The sequence below is a fragment of the Octopus sinensis genome, linkage group LG8 (genome assembly GCF_006345805.1).
Source record: "Octopus sinensis linkage group LG8, ASM634580v1, whole genome shotgun sequence".
Lineage (NCBI taxonomy): Eukaryota > Metazoa > Mollusca > Cephalopoda > Octopoda > Octopodidae > Octopus > Octopus sinensis.
The window spans coordinates 41,116,902-41,142,840 of NC_043004.1; the positions used below are offsets into that span (position 1 = coordinate 41,116,902).

Consider the following 25,939-nt stretch of genomic DNA (forward strand, 5'->3'; position numbering starts at 1 on the left):
TTGTTCTGTTGATTGGATCAGCTAGAACCCTTGTCCTAACCGACAGAGTAGCCATCCATGATGTCAGCTTATATCACATTACTAGCAGTATGTTGTCTATTAGTCAAAACTCTTTAAGCTTTAATGCTCCCAATCATCATCATCATCATCATCATTTAGCATCCGCTTTCCATGCTAGCATGGGTTGGACGGTTTGACTGGGGTATGGGAAGCCAGGAGGCTGCATCAGGCCCAGTCTGAACTGGCAATGTTTCTATGGCTGGATGCCCTTCCTAACGCCAACCACTCCGTGAGTGTAGTGGGTGCTTTTTACGTGCCACCGGCATGTAAATATATAATATGGTGGAGGTCTGCCCTCTGCTGTGGGTAACTTGGACACTCTTTTTAACCTGATACTTTGTAAGTTTAACCCTTTATCATCTAAACTGGTCAGGCTCCATGTCTCTTTTGGGATGGTTTCTACAGTTGGATGCCCTTCCTAACTCCAACCACTTCACAGAGTGTACTGGACACTCTTACACAGCACCGGAATGGGTACTTTTTACGTGGTACCAGCACTTAAGAGCCTGCAAGATAAGGGATGTTCACCTGGAGAGGGTTGCAAGAGACGAGCCTGTATCCAAGGGCAACCATGCTCTTACATCACTTGGCAGGTCTTTTCAAGTACAGCAAACTGCAAGGAGTCTCAGACCACTGTCATCCCCTCTGTGAGTCTCAAACTTTGTAGATTGTTCCTCACTACTTTGTCCCAATTTTACTGTGGAACTTAGGTGTAAGCAAGCCATTAAGGCAGCTTCTCCAAAGTCACTCAACCTGCTAGATTAGCTAAATATCTCTCCTTTACATGCGTGTTTATGATTGAGTGAATTCGTATTTCCCTTATTATAAACATAACCACACTGTTTGTATGCACAGTGGCCTTTGTGATCTGTCACAAAAGCATGTCTAGGCTTCTTGGCATGTCCTGACATATAGTACTATCTTTGTAAGCAAAAATTCATTCAAAGAGTGTCTTTTGTTTTCAGTTCCCTGCAAAGCCATTTCTGGGCTGTTTGTTGAGTTGAGTAGGTGATTATTACCTTGTTTGGAAACAGATGAAGCTTGACATAAGGAAGGACTTCTAACCATAGAAAAGTCTGCTCCAACGTCTGACCTATGCAGGCATGGGAAAGTGGACATTCCAATGATGGTTTTGTGTGTGTGTGTGTGTTTATTAATATTTAAAAAAAGGTAATGGTGATTCAAAGTTTGAGTTTTTTGTGTGTTGACACTTACAAAATGCCAACTTATGAAATTCTCAGACCTTGAGTCACTCTGTTACTTCTGCAAAACATTTGCCTACCAACCACATGGTTCTGGGTTCAGTCCCACTGCGTGGCATCTTGGGCAAGTGTCTTCTGCTATAGCCTCGGGCCGACCAATGCCTTGTGAGTGGATTTGGTAGACGGAAACTGAAAGAAGCCTGTTGTATATATGTATGTATGTGTATGTATATGTTTGTGTGTCTGTGTTTGTCCCTCTAGCATTGCTTGACAACCGATGCTGGTGTGTTTACCTCCCCGTCACTTAGCGGTTCGGCCAAAGAGACCGATAGAATAAGTACTGGGCTTACAAAGAATAAGTCCCGGGGTTGATTTGCTCAACTAAAGGCGGTGCTCCAGCATGGCTGCAGTTAAATGACTGAAACAAGTAAAAGAGAAAGAGTAAAAAAGAGATACTCATATTTTGAGTTCTATTTTTCGTGTTTGCATCAACATACCTGTGTGTGTGTGTGTGTGTGTGTGTGTGTAAATATATGGTGATGTTTTTATGTGTGAGATTGAGAAAATATTATCCCTAACTGAATGCTGTCAAATAAGTGACAATGATCAGGCAGGTTTTCTACAACCACATGCCCTTCCGGTTGCCAACCCTCACCTATTTTCCAAGCAAGGTAATATATCCCCATGACCAGCCACACTTCCTCCGGAAGACTGGAAATGGACATCATCACTTGTATGATGGTGATTCTCATTTACATTGGTCATGCGATGTCAAGTCAAGGTTTCACACAAATACACACACACCCATACATAGATAGCAAGCTTCTTTCAGTTTCTGTCCACCAACATCACTTAAGGCTTTTGTTGGCCCAGGGCTATGAGCCCAAGGTGCCATGCAATGGTACAAAACTCAAGACTACATGTTTTGGAAGCAAACTTTTTAACCAAATGTCCACGTCTGTATCTGTTGCATACACTTTTGCCATGTTTTTGTAAACCATGGGATCATAGCTTGTAGGTTTTCAATAGGCCACTCGCTGCTTCACTGTCTTTTTGATGGTGATAGTTACAAGTACTTTTTTCCTCAGAAAACCAGGTCTGAGAGGGTTTAAATTAAACTGGATCTACAATATATATATATATATATATATATATATATATATATATATATATATATAGACTAGCAGTATCGCTGGGCGTTGCTCGGGTTTGTTTCAATCCTTTAGAATTGGAATTTTTGAAAAGTAAAAATTTTGCATTATGTAGCTTGTTATTCTCTTTAAGTGAACATTTTTCTGGTTGAAATACACCGAAAAATGGCGACACAGCAGTCAAAAATCGTAAAAAATAGGGATTTTTTTCACACCTTTTTGATGTAAATATACCTTTTTTCATACACCTTTTTGATGTAAATAATTTTTGGTCTTAACATGGTCCGATTTGAATTTTATCTTCTACGGAATGAAGAGCAAGCTTTCTTCTATCATACTCTCAATTTTGGTCAACTTGTGCCACAGGGTCTCAGAGGAGATAGTGTTAGCTGAAGGCTATCAAACCTGCCACACACAGACAACTTCAGCTTATATATAAAAACACACACAAAAACACAATATTCTTTTTCTCTCTTTCAGAAAGCAAGGAGATCCTAGTTTTATAAATTTTATAGACTGTTGTTTTGGCTCTGAAGATATTTAGAACTAACTCCGTTGGAATAGATATCACAGCTGTATCTAAAGCAGTTTTTCTCAACCATTTTTTGCCTATGGACCCTTTTTGATTACTATCCTATTCTGGTGGACCCCTAAAGCCATTCATTGTGTGAAAATGCTAATTTTATAGATGCTCTTTTTAAAATTCCTATTTTGTTTTTCACACTATAAATTGTTTAAGTTGAACTATGTAAAACATTAGAGAAAGAAACCTGTTTCTTGCAATACATACATCTAAAGCAAACATTTTTCAAGGACCCTTAAAATACTACTGTGGATCCCCAATTCACTATTTTGCTTGCATGAACCCCAAAAGTCTTACATGGACTCTGGTTGGGAACCACTGATCCAAAGTATATTTTTACTTTTAATTACCTATGCTTTATGAAACCATTTTTCACCAGTCTTTGATCTGCACCAGATGCATCACTGCTGAACCTCTGCCCCACCACCCTACAATTTTCCCTCCCATCAACATACTGTATGAATTTACTTTTTATTTGTTGCAGCCTGCAGCACCTGTTTCAAGTGGTCCATCTGCCCTTGACCAAGTACAACCTGCAAAACCTTCCTTATTTGGTACACCTGGTAAGTCGGCTAATATACATACAATCTAATGAGGTAACCTCTATGGTTGGTTGACCCGCTAGAAGTAGCAGCTAAATTTCATTCAAATTACGCTCTATCTTTAAGAAAAATCAGAACACATTGGATAATGTCATTCTGGGTATACTGCCTGAAAATTTTTGGCATGGTCATGATTGGAAAGTACTTATTTGATAAGACCCACTTATGTCTACCAGCATCAACAATCAGTATATCATCATTTACATCCATTTTCCATGCTGGTATGGGTTGGTCTGTTTGTCAGGATCTGGTGAGCCACTGGGTTGCATCATATTCCATGTCAGTTTTGGCATGGTTTCTTTGGCTGGATGCCTTTCCTAGCAACAATCACATTAAAAATCCTTTTTTTTTTCTTTTTTTTTTTTTGTGCCACTGGCATTAGTGAGTTTGCTAACTTGCAGACAGGAAAGAACAAGAAAAAGGAGAAAAGGAAAACTCCCCTCTTGACTGAGTGGTGGGGAGCATTTAAGAGTGTGGAAAGGAAATTTTTATGCTAGAGACAAGCAGATGTGTCTTGTTATGGAAACGATGCATGCATGGCTACCTTGCATTTATGTAAGGGTGAAAGGGAGTATCTGGGGTAAGGAAGATAGAATGGTAACAATGGAAGCAAGAGATGAGATGGGCATGATATATGAAATAACAAGGTGGCTACCTGGCAGAATCATTAACATGCTAGGCAAAACAGTGGCATTTTATCCGTCCTCACGTTCTGAGTTCAAATTCTGCTGAGGTCAACTTTGCCTTTCATCCTTTCAGGGTCAATAAAATGAGTATCATTTGAGCACTGGGGTTGATGTAAACAGCTTTACCCCTCCCCCCGAAATTGCTCGCCTTGTGCCAAATTTGAAAGCAGCATTCGAACTAACAGGATGGTCATGGTTGGAATACCTTTATTAACTATAGATCTGTTTGACTGCAGCTGGCTCAACAATAGTCCCATCTGACCAGTGAAACATAAGGATGAGAATGATCATGTCCTATATTCAAATTAATTCATGTCATGGCTACAGGGAGAAACTAAGAATTGCAATGGAGTGCATCCTTAGTTTTGAACATATTTACTCTACTTCATATAAAGAGTTTTTTTTTTTTTTCTCAGTGGTACATCCAAACGTTTGTGTATGTGTGCAAATATTCATATGTGTACTTGTATATGTGATTATGTATTACATGTGTGTATTTATTTCTGTATATATGTATGTACATGTTTTTGTGTGTATGTGCATATGTGTTTATATATGTGTGTACATATGTATTTATATATTTGTGTGTGTATGTGTTTATATAGTTATGTATGTGTATGTGATTATATTTATGTATGCGTGTGTGTTTATATATTTATATACATGCTTGTAGTTCTATATGTATGTATGTATGTGTGTGTAGTTATACAGGATCGGCCAAAAGTCGCCTGACAGTAAATCAAAACCATTTAATTCCAAGATTTATTTATATTTAACAACTGAATGAATTTAATAAAAGCATATAAATAAGAAACCTCGTGAAAATAGTTCAAACTGAAGTCCTTCTTGTGCGACACATTTTTCCATTCAAATCAATACAAAATTACAGGAGTGGCTGTGTGGTAAGTAGCTTGCTAATCTCTGACGTGCTCAGACGTGTTTTTTGGCTGCTCCAGTTGTCACATGTTTCAACGTGAAATGTTGAATTTTTGAGACTCGACTACAGGTAGGCGTGTTGTATTTTTGGGGGGCTTAGTGAAGTTTATTGCTCTGCATTTAATATTTTTTAGCAAGTAATAGACTCCACTTTGCTCTGGACAATTTTTCTGCCTGTAGTCGAGTGTAAAGACTCACTTTGCAGTGAGAATTGTGTTTTTTGAGGAGGTGTAGCCCCTCCTCAAAAATTATTTGCTTTCGAGGAGATTACCAACAACAACCAAGGACTGTTTTCATTGGGATTTACCAGGAAGCACCAAAGACTGTTGAACGTTTGGCCAGGAGTACCTTTTCGGCCAAAATAATTAATTCCTTTGCTGAATTTGAACTCTTCTTCAAGCTATCGTTATTTTTAAGGAACTTTTTTTGAACTTCTATTTTTATTTCTTCCCTTCTGTTGTGTTTTCCATTCTCCTTTTTGTGACCTATTTTATTTTTTGTTTGAACTATTTTTGAACTACTATTTTTATTTCTTCCCTTCTGTTGTGTTTTCCATTCTCCTTTTTGTGACCTATTTTATTTTTTTGTTTGAACTGTTTTTGAACTTTACGTTATGGCAAAGGAACTTATTGTGTGGGACCTAGCACCTCCCAAAAAATATTTAAAAGAGTTGGAAAGGAAGACCGTGGTGTTGAGGACATACTCGAAGTCGCTCGACACCATAGCAGTCTTCCCAAAGGCTACTATTTTAAACGAGCTGGCAGACTACATGCCAGCCGTTAAATATATCGCTCGGGGAGTTAAATACGCAACGGTTTGGTTGCTATTTGACTCCCCTAAAGCAGCTTGCAAATTTGCAAGCCAGCCTATCGAGGGCGAAAAAATATTGTTTCTCCCCAATTATATGGGAGAAAAACTGTTGAGAGCTCGGATCTGCGGATTACCACCAGGCATTGAGCCCGAGTGGATAGAGGACTCTATCCGCCGGGGCTTGGATGGTAGCAGTTCCAAGCTACTGAACGTGAAAGTGCAGCCTGTGGCTAACTGGGAGGGGTCAAAAGCTGTTTTGACCCTATGGACCCAGTCAGCCAAAAGTCTGGTTTTACCGGACTTTTTGGGGATGGCCGAGTACAGGTATCCGGTGATGCTTGAGGGACGCCCCCCCAAGTGTCACCTGTGCCTGGAGACCGGCCATATTAAGAAGAACTGCCCCAAGGACCAGAGTAGGATCCTGGAGCAGTTGATGTTGGAGCCTCTCCCTGCCCCCCCAATGGAGGGAGAGAAACAAAGCGAGGAAGCGGTGACTTCCTCAACAAAAAGAAAAAGAAAAGTGGGGTGCAATGGCGACCCACCAAAAGAACCGGAAACTGCGGGAGAAAAAGAGGACCCAGTGCGTACAACAACGGAACCTCAACCTCCTGAGGCCCAAGGTAAAAAGAAAAAGAAGAGAAATGGGATGCCACCGGCGGATTGTAACATGCAGACGGCGTCGCCCATGTCTCCTCCGGCGGTTGTGTGGCCGGTAAAACATTCTGTGGTATTCTTCTATAAAAAGGAATATTAGAGAATGAAATAGGTAAAATGAGGAGGAGAGGCCAATGGGAGGGACTTTGGTTCTGCACGGAGGATCCCGAGTGGCCTTTGCAGCTGGCTGTGGAGGTCCTACTGGATAAAGATCTGTGCAGGATCACGAATTCTTTCCCGGAGGACTCCTTTCGAGTTATGCCTGTATGGGGCCTGACGAAGAACGATTGCCTCAATGAAGCAAGAGGTCTGGTCGGCCGGGTAACGTGAACCTGTTTTTGTATTATATTGAGAAAGAGGTTTATTGCCTCTTATAAAATTTTTGAATTTGTAATTTGTAAAATTTGGAATTGTTGTGAAACTTTGAAATTTTTCTAAAATTTTTGGGAAAAAAAGAACAATGTCTTAGAGAAGCGAAAGTCGGCAGGCGCTTTTGTCTTCTCCCATCACCATCTTCGTCCATCACCATCATTCATTAATGTCTTTTGTCCAGCCCGCAGCTACTCTGTGTACTACCCTAGTGGCAAATTATATATGAAATAAAGTAGCTTGCTAACCAACCACATGGTTCCGGGTTCAGTCCCACTGCGTGGCATCTTGGGCAAGTGTCTTCTGCTATAGCCCCGGGCCGACCAATGCCTTGTGAGTGGATTTGGTAGACGGAAACTGAAAGAAGCCTGTCGTATATATGTGTTTGTGTGTTTGTCCCCCTAGCATTGCTTGACAACCGATGCTGGTGTGTTTACGTTCCCGTCACTTAGCGGTTCGGCAAAAGAGACCGATAGAATAAGTACTGGGCTTACAAAGAATAAGTCCCGGGGTCGATTTGCTCGACTAAAAGGCGGTGATCCAGCACGGCTGCAGTCAAATGACTGAAACAAGTAAAAGAGTATAGTATTTTTGGAATTTTGATTTACTGCCGGGTGACTTTGGCCAACCCTGTATATGTGTGTACAATTTGTATTTATGTATGTGTGTACATGTATGTATTTATATATGTATATATTTGCATGCATTATTATATAAGATATTTAAATTCCATAAGTGTATGTCGAGGTAATTCTCATTCCGATGTTGAATTATTATTTTTTTTTTATATTTATTTTATGCAAATTTCTACTTGTTCATTCTAGGTACTAGTGTCTTTGGAAATATGTCTGGCTCACCACTCATGGGTCAGCAGCCTAACGTAGGGTCAACATCAACTAGTGCTCCCACTGCAGGACAGGGCTTGAACCAGACCCAGTTTGGACAGTCAAAGCCAGGCTTATTCAGTTTCACTGGGAGTTCTACTACTACTACTACAACATTTGGTTTGCAGCCACAGCAATCTCAAGGTATATTACCAACACCTTCACCAGAATACAAAACTGGTTCAGGCCCAGATGCATCTGCCATTAGCAGCACCACTTCTGCAGCAGAAATTAAACCCCTAGCTGGTACATCAGCACCAAATTCTTTCTCATTTTCTGCTCAGCCATTCATGCAAGCCCCAGCTGTAGCTACATCATCAGCTCCTGTTTCAACCTCAACTGTACCCATGTTTAACCCAGCTTCCAATAACAGTAAGTTTTGCATTATAGCTTTGCCTTCATGCTCTTGCATAAATTTACCATTAGTAAACTATCTCTGATGGTGTTTGTTGTTGTTTAGCAGGTCTATTATCCAGTATTCTAGCCATGACCAATTCATCTTATATATCTAAGAACACATTCTCCAATGTGCTCTGCCTTCTAAGATGGTGTGGTGTAATTTGAAATAGATTGGCTGCTATACCTAGGAGATCAAATGACCACATAGTCTCCCTCATTGGTTCATTATATATCTGGTTTAGTTGATTGACCCCCAAATCATCCCTGACAGTGCAGACCTCTTACTAAAAGTGTCTTGGCGATGGCTACTTCATTCTTCTCTAGGACTACATTGTCCATTGTGTCCCTCTCTTTCACAGACTGTATGGTGTAATTCAAAGGAGATTTGGCTGCTATTTTTAGCAGGTTTAGGAATTATGTTGTACAGGGGTGTGAAACCTTTTTGTACCAAGGATGAACTTCACCAGTCTAGATTGGTGAAATTTATGCCATTTATGCACCTCTGCAGAAAATACTTGAGCAAAGTGGAAAGTCCAGAGCGTTGATCCTTTTGGAAGGAAACAAGCACATTATCAATTTCCCAGTATCCTTGGTTCTGTAGCCTTGACAGATGAACCATTTTGCTGGACCTACCAATTATGCATTAATTACTAATTATGTCATGTAACTACAGTTACGTTCCATTTTTCTCAACAGTCCAACTTAATCTTGAATTGATATCAATTGGTGTTTATGCTTGACCCTGTCACTAATGCTCTCGGTTATCTTACCTGTAGAGGCCTAAGCTAATACATAGAAGATCTCTTAAAATTATCTCGTCACTCACAAGTTCAGTGTAAATAATGCATGTAAACACTTGGTACACCTGATGCCACCTGTGATCATGTAGTTATTTCTTTACTACCCACAAGGGGCTAAACACAGAGGGGACAAACAAGGACAGACAGACGGATTAAGTCGATTACATCGACCCCAGTGCATAACTGGTACTTAATTTATCGACTCCGAAAGGATGAAAGGTAAAGTCGACCTTGGCAGAATTTGAACTCAGAACGTAATGCCAGACGAAATACGGTTATGCATTTCGCCCAGCGTGCTAACGATTCTGCCAGCTCGCCTGTGATCATGTAGTATTGTAGACTGGTGGCCTCCTCATGATTTCTCCAGATTAATGGAGGTGTCAAACCAGTTGGTGTATCTGTGGTAGAAAAAAACAGAGAAAGGTGACAGCATGACTGTAAGCCTTAGGCTGAGAACGTCTGAGTGATTTTATGCTAGTCAATCAGGTGCTCCTTTTCTGGATGTGGTCAAGGATATTGCTTATGGAGTTTGAGTGTAAATCTATCCCACTGTCCCAGTATATCCCCAGCTGTGGTTGTTATAACAAATCACAAAGCTAGATATTTTCCATCACATAAGCGCAGGAGTGGCTGTGTGGTAAGTAGCTTGCTAACCAACCACATGGTTCCAGGTTCAGTCCCACTGCGTGGCATCTTGGGCAAGTGTCTTCTGCTATAGGTCCGGCCCGACCAATGCCTTGTGAGTGGATTTGGTAGACGGAAACTGAAAGAAGCCCGTCGTATATATGTATATATATGTATATGTATGTATGTGTATGTGTTTGTGTGTCTGTGTTTGTACTCCTAGCATTGCTTGACAACCGATGCTAGTGTGTTTACATCGCCGTCACTTAGCGGTTCGGCAAAAGAGACCAATAGAATAAGTACTGGGCTTACAAAGAATAAGTCCCGGGGTCGATTTGCTCGACTAAAGGCGGTGCTCCAGCATGGCCACGGTCAAATGACTGAAACACGTAAAAGAGTATATAATTTTGGGTATACTCATGTACGCGTGCACACACACATCCATATGTGACATTCCTGCATATTGTCCATCTATCAATTTCACCTCTCTAGGTATTGATTGGTTAACCTGATGCTGTGGAAAAAGACCTTTATGAAAGCCAACACGATGTGGGATTGAACTCACAATCTCATGGTTGTGGAATGTGAATTTCTTTACTACACAACCATATCTACTGTGCATTACGTTTCTGTTTGTTTTATTTGTTTTTTAATTGTCTTGTTTTTTTGTTTTACATTTATCAATTATACCACTTTAAACTCTTATTGATTTCAGTAAAACCTTTTTGTTTTTTTGTTCATTAGAATCCAATAATGAGAAGCCAATACCATTTGGAGCAAGTACCCTTCCAGAAAATAACAAACCTTCAATATTTGGTGCGGCATCTTCAAACATCGGATCCAATCAGCCTGAATTTTCTGCGGCCACAACCATGGGTTCACCTGGACAAGGTTTCAGTTTTGGAGCTAAAGCTGCACCACTTCCAGCTACAACAGTTACTAAACCTGATACTAGTGGTGTGTCAGCACAGCCCAAAGAACCAGCCAAGTTTGAAATGTCATTACCTGCACAATCAACCACTCCCGCAAAACCTCTTGTACCTCAGAACAATGTAATGAGGTCTGCTTCAGGTTGGTCTTCAACAAAGTCTTATCTGTTTGCCTGCTTTTATTTTTCCCTATCTCTCTTTCTCTCTCCTTTCTTTTTGCTGCGTTTGTCAAGTTCATTATGGATTCCTTAACATTGAAACTTAGTCCTACAAAAAGTCGTTATTTGTTCAAGCCAACCACATTTTATCTTACTGAGATATGGCCTTTAATAGATAGAAAACCACTTCAAACATACACACACACACACACACACACACTGCCGCCGCTGTCATCATCATCATCTACTCTGCTTTTCCTGTCGGAGTAGCCAGGTATCTCTTCTGCAGCAAGGGACACCTGTTCTACCTCTACCACACTCTTGTTTCTCAACACCTGACATAAGCTTCCTCCCTTTATACCTTTCCACTCTGTCAAGAGGTTGTGTTTATGAGCTACTAAGCAACCTTACTAGCGCTGGTGACATGAAAAAATGCACCTGGTACACTTTGTAAAATGACTGGAATTAGGAATAACATCCAACCATAGAAACCATGCCAAAAGAGACACTGAGGCACAATACAATCCTTTAAACCTGCCTGATCCTTTCAAACCATGCAATTCATGCCAGCCAGCATGGAATACAGACACTGAATGATGATCTTACAGAAAGTTAAGCTGTTCTTAGGTGCATCATTTGGATCTTTTCGGTTTGAACGGCAGATTTTTCTAGCGGTGTCATATGAAATTGTTGCCCATAATTATGACCCTAGCATCGATCTATTGCATTTCAATCTGTTAAACCCAATCTGTTTCTTAAACGAGGGACATATTCATACGGCACAGAATGTTTTTTTTTACCTCAATAGACGTCAGTGATTAGTTGAAATTGCAGAAATTGAAGAAAAAAACAACAAATATCTTACAAACTATAGAATTTTCTCAATAAAGCCATGAGAAAAAGATGTTTTATAAACACATTCTACCAGTATACGAAGTTTAAAATTTTTTAGTTACCTAGAAATTATGTTAAAAACTGCTGTTCAAACCGAAAGGATCCTATCCTTTTGTTTCCACAAATAAATATATCATACTCTTTGTTGTATGATTATTAAAAGGTTGAAGTTTGCTTTAATCACAGTTTGAATCATTTAGCTTTTGTTTGTACTTCTGATGAAATTCTTTTTTTGATTTCACTAGTTTCAGTCATTAGATGAAGCCATATTAGGACATCACCTCTTAGGGTACACTCAATTATAAGGCGGCGAGCTGGCAGAAACGTTAGCATGCCAGGAGAAATGCGTAGCCGTATTTCGTCTGCTGTTACGTTCTGAGTTCAAATTCCGCCGAGGTCGACTTTACCTTCCATCCTTTCTGGGTCGATAAATAAAGTACCAGTTCCGCACTGGGGTCTATATAATCGACTTAATCCCTTTGTCTGTCCTTGTTTGTCCCCTCTATGTTTAGCCCCTTGTGGGTAGTAAAGAAATATATATAGACATCAGTACTTATCAAATGATTGAGCAGACCAGTGATAAAGGTGTTTGAGCTGTGACCATCATGGATTTCTTCAAGATATAGTGTAATTAGAGCTACATTATTGAATATGCTCTTTTCCTTTTTCAAGATAATAGGTTGTGATTTGAGAATGACTTAGCTGATTTTTCTCGAGGCTGCCTAAGTTTAGTTGGAAGACTACGGGTCTCTTGTTGCTTTCGTTTTGATTTCCGTGTGACTCACAAAGGCTGTTAAAATTAAAATACTTGACTGAGCCATTGTAATTTGCCATAGACAAGTCACATTATTTTGTTCTATGATTGACAAAACAATGTTGCAACCCCTTTTCGAAATTAAGCATTCCAACTGATATTCCACTCACACCAGCATGGAAATAAGGATACAAAACAAAGGAGCTTATCAACACAATAAATAAGGGTGTTTCTACATGGTTTCTCAGTCTGTTAGAAATAGCAACCAAATCTCACTCTGATCACACCCTTTGATCTTGAAAAGAAAGACATACTGAATAATGTGGTCCTAGAAATACAGATCACCATGGCTGGAACACTTTTAGTCATTTGGAAGTAAAATGAACTTAGCAATATCCAACTGTGTGTGTGTGTGTATATATATATATATATATATATATATATATATATATACATACACGCTCTTTACTCTTTCCAGTCATGTGACTGCAGCCATGCTGGAGCACTGCCTTTGGTTGAAAATATCAACAACAGGATTTATTCTTTGTAAGCCTAGTACTTATTCTATCAGTGTCTTTTGCTGAACTGCTAAATTATGGGAACATATACAAAGCAACATCGGTTGTCAATTAATGATGGGCGTACAGACACATACACACACAGAGAAATATACACATATATGCAACAGTCTTCTTTCAGTTTCTGTGTACAAAATCCACTCACAAGGCTTTGGTTGGCCTGAGGCTATTATATGTGTGTGTATATATATATATATATAAATCCTACACTGCTAAGCTAAGATTTTCTGTTGTTTTTCAATCTTTTTTCTCATTCATATGCTATTATTATTTACTAATATCTATTTTCATAAACGATGATGATGATTATATATATATTTTTTTTCTTGAAATGTTAAATTCTCACAACTCCACGAACTAGCATCAGCCGTTGAAAAGTTGAATTTAAAAAGAATAGCCCAGGTGGGAAGGAAGTACTTTTTTTTAGTAACCATTGTTTTTTCACCAACTTAGTTTTATATTTCATGTTTAAGAAACTAATGAAAGGTGAATCTTGGTTAAAAGTTGTTTGTTATATTTTTTTACATCATTTTGATTTTTTTGATTTTTGACTAGGTGCTCAAAAACCTGTTAAACGCAATGAATCTGGTGGCATGGTTTCAAATACTGAGGTAGAACGCAAGCCACAGACAAGCACTAGTGAAGCTCTTGAGAGCACCTTTACAAAAAACATATTGGAAGAGGTGAATATACGTGTGTTCTTCAATTGCAAGGGAATAAATGGGAATGGTGGTAGTATTGGTAGTGATAAGAGTTGATGCCGTTTAACCCAAGGTCAGCCCTAAGATTAAAAATGCTTGATTAAGGATGTTCCAGGTTTAGCAATTCTGTTGTTTTACATTTGGTGTGTATATATATATATATATATAATATATATATAGAGGGAGAGTTTACGAAAAAAACAAAAGATGAAGACAGCTGGTGTACAAAACAGATTTATTAGTATAACGCTCAGGAATAGAAAGTCTTTTACATTTCAAGCCTACGCTCTTCTACAGAAAGGGACACAGAAAAAACAAGGAGAGAAAAAAATATTTGCTAGCTCATACGATTAACAGAACCTCTTTACTCAGCTACGGTGTTATATTAGCTATCAATAATGATATTCCCTCTGATCTTTCTGATTTTCAAACCTATTTATCTAATGTTTATTTATCGACAATGCCGTCCCCAGTCAAATTCCCTCACACACGCTTATTGTCACGTGTCCCTTGACCTCTCTCTCTAACTAACCCTATCTCTCTCCTCTCTATGTCCCCCCTTCCATAAATAACCATCATCGCCATGGTTTCTCTGCCCCCCCTCCCCTTCCCAAAACCATCATCGCCATATATAAAAGAGCGATCGCATTTATCGTTAACCCCACTCGCTTCAAAATATCTAAAGAATACGCACAGATCATGAATGGCTAAAAGTTAAGTGAATCGTCCAACCTCGCTACGACTACCTTCTTTCTTGCACTTATTCTTATTCTTTCTCTATTCTTCAATTTCCATCTCATTGTATTGTCCCTCATTCTTTCAGTATTCCTCATTACCCCCGTCTAGCTCAAACATTTTTTTCGTTTAGACTTGTCTCCAGGTTCATAGCCACTCTGATTTTTCAATTTTTCGTTTAGTATTGTCTCCCATTCATACAAACCCATTTGCTAGCTCATACGATTAACAGAACCTCTTTACTCAGCTACGGTGTTATATTAGCTATCAATAATGATATTCCCTCTGATCTTTCTGATTTTCAAACCTATTTATCTAATGTTTATTTATCGACAATGCCGTCCCCAGTCAAATTCCCTCACACCGCTTATTGTCACGTGTCCCTTGACCTCTCTCTCTAACTAACCCTATCTCTCTCTCTCTATGTCCCCTCTTCCCATAACCATCATCGCCATGGTTCTCTATGCCCCCCCTCCCCTTCCCAAAACCATCATCGCCATATATAAAAGAGCGATCGCATTTATCGTTAACCCCACTCGCTTCAAAATATCTAAAGAATACGCACAGATCATGAATGGCTAAAAGTTAAGTGAATCGTCCAACCTCGCTACGACTACCTTCTTTCTTGCACTTATTCTTATTCTTTCTCTATTCTTCAATTTCCATCTCATTGTATTGTCCCTCATTCTTTCAGTATTCCCTCATTACCCTGTCTAGCTCAAACATTTTTTTCGTTTAGACTTGTCTCCAGGTTCATAGCCACTCTGATTTTTCAATTTTTCGTTTAGTATTGTCTCCCGATTCATACAAACCCATTTGCTAGCTCATACGATTAACAGAACCTCTTTACTCAGCTACGGTGCACCCGCCCTCCCACCCCCACCACGCATGCCGGAAGTTCCTATTCTCTGCCATTCCGGGGTTGCTTCCCATGAAGACTGCAAATGCTCTCACCATCCCTACCCCTAGTCTCGACTTATGTAAGGTAATGTTCATACAGTGCAAAATATGAAAGGCTAGCGTTATGCAGGTTGTACTGAAGGCTACTTACTATACTTCATTTCTTGCACATGAATTCTGCCAAATGCGAGCTTTCTTTTCAGGTACACGAAGCTACTGTCCACCGTCCCAGGGTCTCTAGAGCCCATGCCTCCCACACCCCTCAGGTTGGCACCCTCAACGTTGGCACTCTGAAAGGTAGGTCTGGTGAGATAGTCGAGATGCTTGAACGGAGATGTGTGGATATATGTTGCATGCAAGAAATAAGGTGGAGAGGAGGATCAGCTAGGTTCCTCACAGGCAAGGAACGCAGGTACAAGATTTTCTGGGCAGGAACACTGACGGGGTTGGTGGCGTGGGTATACTTATCGCTGAGAAATGGGTAGATAAAGTAATTGAGGTAATCAGAGTATGTGACAGAATACTTAAGATTAGATTAGTGCTTCATCATAGTTTAGCAACCATTATATCAGCCTATGCTCCTCAGTCGGGGCTACCCGATGGACAGAAAGACCGATTCTATGACACTCTACTGCAGACTACCTCGTTGACGAATGACAGAGACCTTATCTTTGTGGCTGGTGACTTCAATGGTCACGTTGGACGACATGCTGGGGGCTTCCATGGCGTACATGGAGGCTATGGCTATGGCTCCCGCAACGAGGAGGGAACCAGGCTGCTGGAGTTCTGCGATGCAAATAATCTTATGATTTGCAACACTAACTTCAGGAAACCTACCAGCCACCTAGTCACTTACCAATCGGGCCAACATACCAGCCAAATTGACTACATCCTTACAAGGCAAAGGGAGAGATGGCTGCTTATAAATGCCAAAACCTTCCCAGGTGAAGAATGTACCCCACAACATAGACTGGTAGTTAGTGACTTTAGGATCAGGACTAGGAGGACAACCAGAAGACAAATATGGAGAAGAAGGATCTGGAAGCTTAAAGATCCTGCAAATGGACAGAGATTTAGGGACATATTACTTGAAGCCTCTGACAAGTAGAAGGGGATAGAGCATCACAGGGGGTAGAAGACAGCTGGACGTTTCTAAGGGACAACCTGCTGAGAGCCACTGACCAGATCTGTGGCTGGTGCTAAGTCCCCTCTCGACCTAGAATAACGTGGTGGTGGAACATATTGTAGACAGGGCTATTAGAGAAAAGAGACAGGCTTGGAAGGTCTGGAAAAATGGGGGTAGCAGGGAATTGTATCAGACTGCCAAAAGAGAAGCTAGGAGACAGGTTTATTTAGCCAGAGGGGAAGCAGATAAGAAAAAATTTGCCAATGTTCTGCGCCGTGAGGACCAAAGACTGGAGGTGTTTCGTGTTGCAAGACAGTGTGTGAGAGAGAATCGTGATGTGGTAGGAGAGAAGTGTGTTCGCATGGGAGATGGTTCACTTGCGCTAAATGAGGATGCAAAGAGAGAGGTTTGGAGATGCCACTATGAAAGGTTGCTGAATGAAGAAAATGAATAGGATAAAGAGAGTCTGCCGAATGTTGACCCAACAGAGGGACCAGCTATCCGAGTCGATAGTTCCGTGGTAGCTAAGGCAATTAGAAGCATGAAGACGGGGAAAGCCCCAGGCCCATCAGGAATCACTGCAGAGATGCTCAAAATGTCTGGTAGTGTCGGCTATAGCCTAGTCACCCGTATAGTTAATCAGGTGATACACAAAGGGGTCATACCCAATGACTGGTGTAGCAGTATAATAGTCAACTGCTACAAAGGTAAAGGTGATGCCCTAGATACAAATAACTACAGAGGTATCAAGCTGTTGGACCAGGTGATGAAGGTTACGGAGAGGGTCATAGCCCAACTAATTAGAGAGAGAGTTAGTTTAGATGAGATGCAGTTTGGGTTTGTGCCAGGGAAAAGTACTACTGATGCTATATTCCTGGTAAGGCAGCTGCAGGAGAAATACCTAGCCAAAGATAAGCCCCTGTACCTGGCTTTTGTTGACATGGAGAAAGCCTTCGACAGGGTCTCCCGATCCCTTATCTGGTGGGCAATGAGGAAACTAGGGATAGATGAATGGTTAGTGAGAGCTGTGCGGGCCATGTATAGGGATGCCGCTAGTAGGGTGAGGGTTGGAAATGAGTACAGTGAAGAATTCCGGGTAGAGGTAGGGGTCCACCAAGGCTCAGTACTCAGCCCCCTCCTATTTATCATAGTCCTCCAGGCAATAACGGAGGAATTCAAGACAGGATGCCCTTGGGAGCTCCTCTATGCTGATGACCTTGCTCTAATTGCTGAGTCGCTATCAGAACTGGAGGAGAAGTTTCAGGTGTGGAAACAAGGATTAGAATCGAAGGGCCTCGGAGTCAATCTAGCTAAAACCAAAGTCGTAATCAGTAGGAAGGTAGACAAATCACAAACACCTTCAGGTAGATGGCCCTGCTCGATCTGTAGAAAAGGTGTAGGTAGAAACTCTATAAGATGCACCAAGTGTAAGCTATGGACACATAAGAGATGCAGCAATGTCAAAGGAAGGCTAACTAGGAAGATGGTTTTTGTATGTGGCAGATGCTCAGGAACAATAAACACTGAAAATGCTCTGAGACCAACTTCCGTCACTTTCCAGGGAGAAAAACTAGAAATAGTTGATAGTTTCCGTTACCTAGGTGACCAAGTCAGCAGCGGGGGGGCGGGTGTGCTGAAAGTGTAACTGCTAGAGTAAGAATAGCTTGGGCAAAGTTCAGAGAGCTCTTACCTCTGCTGGTGACAAAAGGCTTCTTGCACAGAGTGAAAGGCAGACTGTATGATGCGTGTGTACAAACAGCCATGCTACATGGCAGTGAAACATGGGCCGTGACTGCTGAGGATATGCGTAAGCTCGCTAGAAATGAAGCCAGTATGCTCCGATGGATGTGTAATGCCGGTACTCACACACTCGGCAGAGTGTAAGTACCTTGAGAGAAAAGCTGGACCTAAGAAGCATCAGTTGTGGTGTGCAAGAGAGACGTTTGCGCTGGTATGGTCATGTGGCGAGAATGGATGAAGATAGTTGTGTGAAAAAGTGCCACACCCTAGCGGTTGAGGGAACCTGTGGAAGAGGCAGACCCAGGAAAACCTGGGACGAGGTGGTGAAGCACGACCTTCGAACTTTAGGTCTCACTGAGGAAATGACTAGAGACCGAGACCTCTGGAAGTGTGCTGTGCGCGAGAAGACCCGCAGGACAAGTGAGTCCATAACCCTTGGCCTTCTACATGGGATGGAGCCAGCCTACGTATGCATATCTTCCCTTCTTGGGACACAAAACTCTACTTGTGAAGACGTGTTGAGGCAAGTGAGGATCAGAATCGAAATCGATCAATGGAAATTGCGGATGTGCTACCAGTGCCGGTGGCATGTCGAAACTCTGCTTGTGAAGACCCGTTGAGGCAAGTGAGGATCAGAATCGAAATCGATCAATGGAAATTGCAGATGTGTTACCAGTGCCGGTGGCATGTAAGAGAACTTTCCGTTTCACGACCGTTGCCAGCACCGCCCCGTTTCGTGTCCGTTGCCAGCCTCGCCTGGCCCCCGTGCCGGTGGCACATAAAAAGCACCATCCGTTCGTGGCCGTTTGCCAGCTCTGTCTGGCACCAGTGCGGGTGGCACGTAAAAAGCACCCACTACACTCACGGAGTGGTTGGCGTTAGGAAGGGCATCCAGCCGTAGAAACACTGCCAGATTTTGACTGGGCCTGATGAAGCCTTCTGGCTTCACAGACCCCAGTAGAACCGTCCAACCCATGCTAGCATGGAAAACGGACGCTAAACGATGATGATGATGATGATATGGGACTGAAGTGAAGGCACATGGCTCAGTAGTTTGAACGTCAGGCTCTCAATCATGAGGTTGTGAGTTTGATTCCCAGACCGGGCTGTGTGCTGTTTTCTTGAGCAAGACACTTTATTTCACATTGCTTCAGTTCACTCAGCTGTAGAAATGAGTTTGCAACATCACTGGTGCCAAGCTGTATTGGTCTTTTCCTTTCCTGTGGATAACATCGATGGTGTGGAGAGGGGAGACTGGCATGCATGGCTGACTGCTAGTCTTCCACGAAAAACCTTGTCCAGACTTGTGCCTAAGAGGGGAACTTTCTAGGTGCAATCCCATGGTTATTCTTGACCAAAGGGGGTCTTTACCCTCTACCCTATATATAGGACAGCCTTATCCAGTGTGAGCTTCTCCTTTTTAAGACAATAAAGTATGAATTAAGGATGACTTGGCTACTACATCTAGTTAGTCAAGTCATTGAAGAGACTCTCTCATTGACAATTGTTGTGTAGCATTGACTGAACACACCTATGATAAAGGTATTCTGGCCTGTGATCTTCTTGTCTTTTTGTATATTAGGGGTACCCTAAGCATCATATTTATCTGGTAGTACCTATGCTAGCTATCGCTATATCCCTTTCCAGTTAAAAAGAACTGTTCTGATCTCAGAAATTTCTAATTATCATGCTTCTATTACAACGATTATGATGATAGGAGAAGTATGCATGTTCGTACAGTATGACATACTCACACAAATGCATGCATATACACATTTGGTTTTGCACAAGTATTGGCTGACTTGCCTAACATACCACCTGGTTTAACACCATCACCAGCTTCTGGGGTACCTGTTAGTTGGGATCACTCTATTGTAAGCTTTTGGTCTAAACCTCCGTTTCCTTGAAGATGTACAGGCTAGGAAAGATGTATTAGCGAATTTAGTCCAACCAATCTGAGAGGGTACCTAAATTCATTGATACTGTTCCTCCTCTGATGGATTTATAATATTATCATTTAGACCTAGTTGATCATCATCATTATTATCATTTAATGTCCATCGTCCCTGCTGGCATGGGTTGGATGGTCTGACCAGAGCTGGCAAGCTGGGGAACTGCACCAGACTCCAGTTGATATTTCAACAAATTCAAGATTTGTTAGTTTTTTTTTTTGTTTAGTTTAAAAAATTAGCCAAGATAAGAGTTCAAATCCACAGGAAATATAGGAAAATGTAGTCTTATAAATAAATGGAAAATTTATCTAACACTACAGTTTAAATACCTATCGTTTGACCCCATTTCAATCCTGATGAAGTAGATCTATAATCAAAGAAGTTCGAAACCTGTCCAACCTGTTGTAATTTCTGCCAGCTTGTCCTTTTTCTTTAAAAAAACCCCAGTAAAATGTAATATGGGGAGGTCTCTGTTAAATAGCCATCAGAATTGACAAAAGTAGTTTACTAGTAAAAAAAAAAATACAAAAGAAAAGTAAAATAAAAATATACAAAACCTGTAATTATTTTTTAAAATTATTTTGCCAATTTATAGATCAACCACTTCCAGCAAGAAATGAATGAACTCAAAGTTCGATCAAAGACTTGCTTCTCAACTGTTGGAACTGAAGACGAGAAACGCTTCTTGAAAACCAAAACTGAACAGATGACTGGATTCTGTAAAGAGATCAAAAACATTACTCAGGTCAGTTGATCAATCAAATTGTATTCATTTATTTCTCTCTCTCAAGCTCTTGATATTTTGCATATCTTGCCAAAACTTAGGTTTTTCAGGTGGTACTAAAGTGGGAAGCTAAGGTGTTAAACTACCTCATTACTTACATTCGTTCTGACATTGTTGTAATTGATTTTGCCAAAACTTGACCATGCAGTACTATGGCCCACTTCCATAACCCGACAAGAAAACAAAGCGTACTAGTAAATTGCACTGTCCTTCCACTTCTTGTGACAGAAAATTGTACCTATCCATTGTACCTATTTGTAGGAAAATGGATTGGATCAGGAGTGTTATGTCTCTTTCGTAAAAGACAAGATGCTGGCGATGAGCCAGTAGGCCAGTAATTTGTCATGTTCTTAACTTGGTCTGAATTGACTTCTTGTTTGTTTAGATACTACAGAACAGTATTCAGTTTTCAGCAATAGATGTGGGTGTGGCCGTGTCATTAAATAGTTCGCTTCCCAACCACATAGCTGCAAGTTCAGTCCTACTGCTGGACACTTAGGCAAGAGTCTTCTACTATAACTGCAAGCTGATGAAAGCCCTGTGAGTGGCTTTGGTAGGCAAAAACTGAAAGAAGCCTGTTGTGTGTGTGTTTTTGTCTATGGGCCTGACACAGCTCTGCAACCAGCTGGTTCCCAGTCAAACCATTCCAACCCATTCCCGCATGGAAAGCAGACTTTGAATGATGATGACGGTGTGTGTGCGTGCATGTGTTACTGTCTTCTTGCCCTGGCGTCATGTGATAGTTGCAAGCAAGTGTCAGTGTCATGCAAGCGGTGTCCTTTGCTTCCAATCTTCTGAGATACATCTGCTCAGGGTCAAATATTACCTCACTTGGAAACAGATGAGGGTGGTAACAGGCAGGATATCCAGCCGTACAAAATCCACCTCAATAAGCTTCATCCAAGCCATGCAAACTTTTGAAAAGTGAGTCTTAAATGTTTACAATGACATCAATATTATAATTGAAAATAAGGCAGCAATCATATCAAGAATGTGACAAATTATTGGCATGGCAGGCAAAATGCTTAGTGTCATTGTGTTTCCATTTATGTTTTAAGTTCAAATTCCACTAAGGTCAGCTGCTTTGCCTTTCATCCTTTTGAGGTTGGTAAAATGAGTACAAGTTGAGTGCTGGGGACTATGTAATCAACTTGCCTCATCATCATCATCGTTTAACGTCCATTTTCCGTGCTAGCACAGGTTGGACGGTTCGACTGGGGTCTGGGAAGCCAGGAGGCTGCACCAGGCTCCAGTCTGATCTGGCAGTGTTTCTACAGCTGGATGCCCTTCCTAATGCCAACCACTAGTGGGTGCTTTTTGTGTGCCAGGGAAGTCTGGCAGCGGCCACGATTGGTTGGTGCTTTTTACATGCCACCGGCACAGGTATCACAACTACATGTACTTGACTCAATAGGTTTCCTCAAGCACAGCAGGTTGTTCTGAAATAGCACAGCAGGTTGTTGGCCTTGTACTAGAATTTAAAATCAGTATTATAATTGAAAATGTGTGTGGGGAATCAATGCTTCCAATTGTTGCTTTGATTTTAGTCTCTTATCTACTACCTGTTTTTTCTCTTTAAAGATTGTGCACAAAGAAATTGATGCAGAGAAATTATCTGTGTTTGAGATGTTTGGCATCCTGGAAGAATGCCGTGTTAAGAACCGATACCATCAAGATGTCAACTATCACAAAATGCTGCGTTTACAGCCATTAGATCCTGCCAGTGTCGACACAATGAATATGCTACGACAACAGTTGATGGCTGTCTCAAATCGACTGACTGACATTAATACTGTCTTGGACGAACAATGGGAACTCTTCCAGAAACAGCGCTCAACAAAAAACAAGTAAAATACCCCTAAGTTTATTTTAGTACTTTCATTGATTTTTTTTTTTTTATGGCATATTCAGGAGTAGGAAGGGCAGTGCCCACAATATTTTGCAGGGCCTCCACAACTAATAGTGTGGAAGGGTAAGAAGCTACCCTTAGATCAGAGACCTTGTTTAAAGCTTGCAGTAGAGTGCATTCTACCAAAAGCATTCAAAGGCCAGGTGATGATGCTGAACCTGGTGTCCACCCAAAAAAAAATAGTTGTTCCAACAATTTCACTCACAACATTCGGGTCAAGCCAAGTCTGTGGTGGAAGACATCGACCCAGAGTGCTCTGCAGTGGGAAGATTATGAAACAAACTTCTTAATCTCATGTCCATGCCTGTGTCTCAACTAGGAGGAATTACAACCATGTTTCGTGGTCTGCTACCACAACAGCTCCTTTATAGGATCCAGTTAGCTCAAGACATCATCAGAAAGAACCACGTCCGGTTTCGGTCCCTACTCCTCTACTGTTTTGATGTGGCGGGGCCCCTCCTTTCGGAGGTGTCTTCAGCTCTGGTGTTGGGTGCATGTCTTTCTTCTGTTCCCTGGCCTCATCAATGTATCGTCAGCCGGTGACTGAGTGCCTTGTCAAATTTTTCCCTTTAAATACCTGCTGCATAGGCTCTAGCAAGTTGTCATGTGATACTGTCTCACCTTAACTGATTGTTTTTTGCCCATTTTACGCCATGAAGCTTGAGCTAGGCATCGACCATTTGAGACTCTTAAGAATGTAGAAACCTTTTACATTTGCTGCTGGTAAAGGAATTACCTTGTCTTATATTCAGTATCTGGCTAGTACTTTAATTTATTATTTTATTGTCATTGTGAAGACGAAAGGCAAAGTTGATCTGAATGAAATTTGAAACCAGAACACAGATGGCTGTAACTAAACATCACAGGTTGGAAGACGGCGAGCTGGCAGAAACGTTAGCACGCTGGGTGGAATGCGTAGCCGTATTTCGTCTGTCGTTACGTTGTGAGTTCAAATTCCGCCAAGGTCAACTTTGCCGTTCATGCTTTCGGGGTCGATAAATTAAGTACCAGTTACGCACTGGGATCGATGTAATCGACTTAATACCTATGTCTGTCCTTGTTTGTCCCCTCTATGTTTGGCCCCTTGTGGGTAATAATGAAATAGGTTTATCTGATGTGATAGCCCTTTAGTGTTCAGATTATTCTGTCAAATGTCATGCTTATAAATTCACACTTTGAATTATTTATTTGTTATCTCATAGCTTCATGTGTTATCTTATTGTGAAGGTGCATGACTCAGTGGCTAGAGCGTCAGGCTTGCAATCATGAGGTTGTGAGTTTGATTCTTGGTCTGGGCTGTGAGTTGTGTTCTTGAGCAAGACACTTAATTTCATGTTGCTCCAGTTCATTCAGCTGTAGAAATGAGTTACAACGTAACTGGTGCCAAGTTGTGTCAGCCTTTCCCTTGGATAACATTGATGGTGTGGAGAGGGGAGGCTGGTATGCATGAGGTAATTGTTGGTCTTCCATAAACAACCTTGCCTAACTTGTGCCTTGAAGGGAAGCTTTCTAGGTGCAATCCTATGGTCATTCATGACCGAAGGGATTCTTTATTTTATCTCATAGCTTCAAGATTTTGATGACATGATTAATAATTTTTAGAATTACCTCATAGGTTAGGTGTGAGAGCAAAGATTTGGTTTGTTTGAAGATAAACTAGAATATTTGGGCTGGATACAACTGTTTTTAACCCTTTAGCATTTAAACCGGCCATATCCGGCCAAAAGTATTCTGCCAGTTTTATGTTCAAACTGGCCAGATCTGGTCTCTCACGCCAGCCCTATAATATCGTTTTAAAAATTAACAGCTACCTCATAAAAATCTCATAGCTACAAGATAATGCATGATTAGCTCAAAACAATGTGGATAAAAAAGTTTATATATTTGTGTGTATTTGCCTTCATGTTCATACACTTTTCTTTGTTTCTTTGTAGAAAACCATCTCTAAGTGGTAATATGCCCCTTCAAGAAATCAACACTGCCAGTAAATTTAGCCCTTCTGGCAGCAATACCATTTACCAAGTGATCCGCAAAAACCACAATATTATCAATGAACAGAAGAAAGTTATTGAAAATGTACACAACAGTTTGAAAGACCTACATTTATATGATCAGAAAGATGCTTGGAGCTACAGGAACCTCTCTCCATACAAACTTGGGTAAGTTATTTCACTTTTTCTTTTTCTTTTTTTTTTCTTTTGCTTGTAGCAGTGTAGTCAAAAGTTTGCTTCCCAACCACATGGTTCCAGGTTCAGTTCCACGGTGTGGCACTTTGGACAAGTGTCTTCTACTACAGCTCTGGGCTGACCAAGGCCTTGTGAGTGGATTTGGTAGACAGAAACTGTAAGAAGCCTGTTGTGTGTGTGTGTGTGTGTGTCTATGTGTTTGTCCCCCCACCTCCATTTGACAACCAGTGTTTGTTTGTTTTCATCCCTGCAACTAAGCAGTTTAATAAAAAGAAACCAAATGGAATAAGCGCCAAGCTTAAAGTTATGTGCTGAATTTGATTTGTTTAACTAAACCACTCGAGGCAGTGTTGCAGCATGGCCACAGTCCATTGACTGAACAAGTAAAAGATAAGTAAGCCTACCCGAAACAGACTCTCTATTATTTCTCGTAACAGTGTAATATATCCCACTAAAGGCGGGCAGCTAGCAGAATTGTTAACACGCCAGACAAAATACTTTGTAGCAATTCACCAGTCTTCGTGTTCTGAGTTCAAATTCCATGGAGGTCGACCTTACCTTTCATCCTTTCTGGGTTGATAAAAATGAGTACCAGTCTAACTCTTGGGTCAATGTAAATCAACTGACATACCCAACTCACATGAAATTGTGCCAAAATTTGAAACCAGTATAATATATTGTTATGTAAGCATGTTATATCTTTTGTTTACTGATGCAGACTTCTAGTTTTTTTTTTTTTTTTTTGGTGGGGTGGCTTTTTCTGTTTGAATGTTTTGCAAAACAATTGAGAATGGAAGGCAGACATTGAATGATGATGATGATGTAGGAGTGAA

At 40.9% G+C, this 25,939-nt stretch overlaps 1 protein-coding gene across 3 annotated transcripts in view; it reads left to right on the forward strand.

Annotated features, from left to right (window-relative positions):
• Positions 1 to 25,939, forward strand: part of LOC115214921 (nuclear pore complex protein Nup214) — an 84,043-nt gene that overhangs the window by 27,462 nt on the left and 30,642 nt on the right. For all 3 annotated transcript variants that reach the window (XM_029783988.2, XM_029783989.2, XM_029783987.2), the window contains exons 12-18: positions 3,481 to 3,559; positions 7,878 to 8,309; positions 10,505 to 10,831; positions 13,629 to 13,756; positions 20,823 to 20,972; positions 22,593 to 22,858; positions 24,855 to 25,079. In XM_029783988.2, coding sequence (XP_029639848.1) covers positions 3,481 to 3,559; positions 7,878 to 8,309; positions 10,505 to 10,831; positions 13,629 to 13,756; positions 20,823 to 20,972; positions 22,593 to 22,858; positions 24,855 to 25,079 — 1,607 coding nt within the window. The remainder of the gene's footprint in view (positions 1 to 3,480; positions 3,560 to 7,877; positions 8,310 to 10,504; positions 10,832 to 13,628; positions 13,757 to 20,822; positions 20,973 to 22,592; positions 22,859 to 24,854; positions 25,080 to 25,939) is intronic.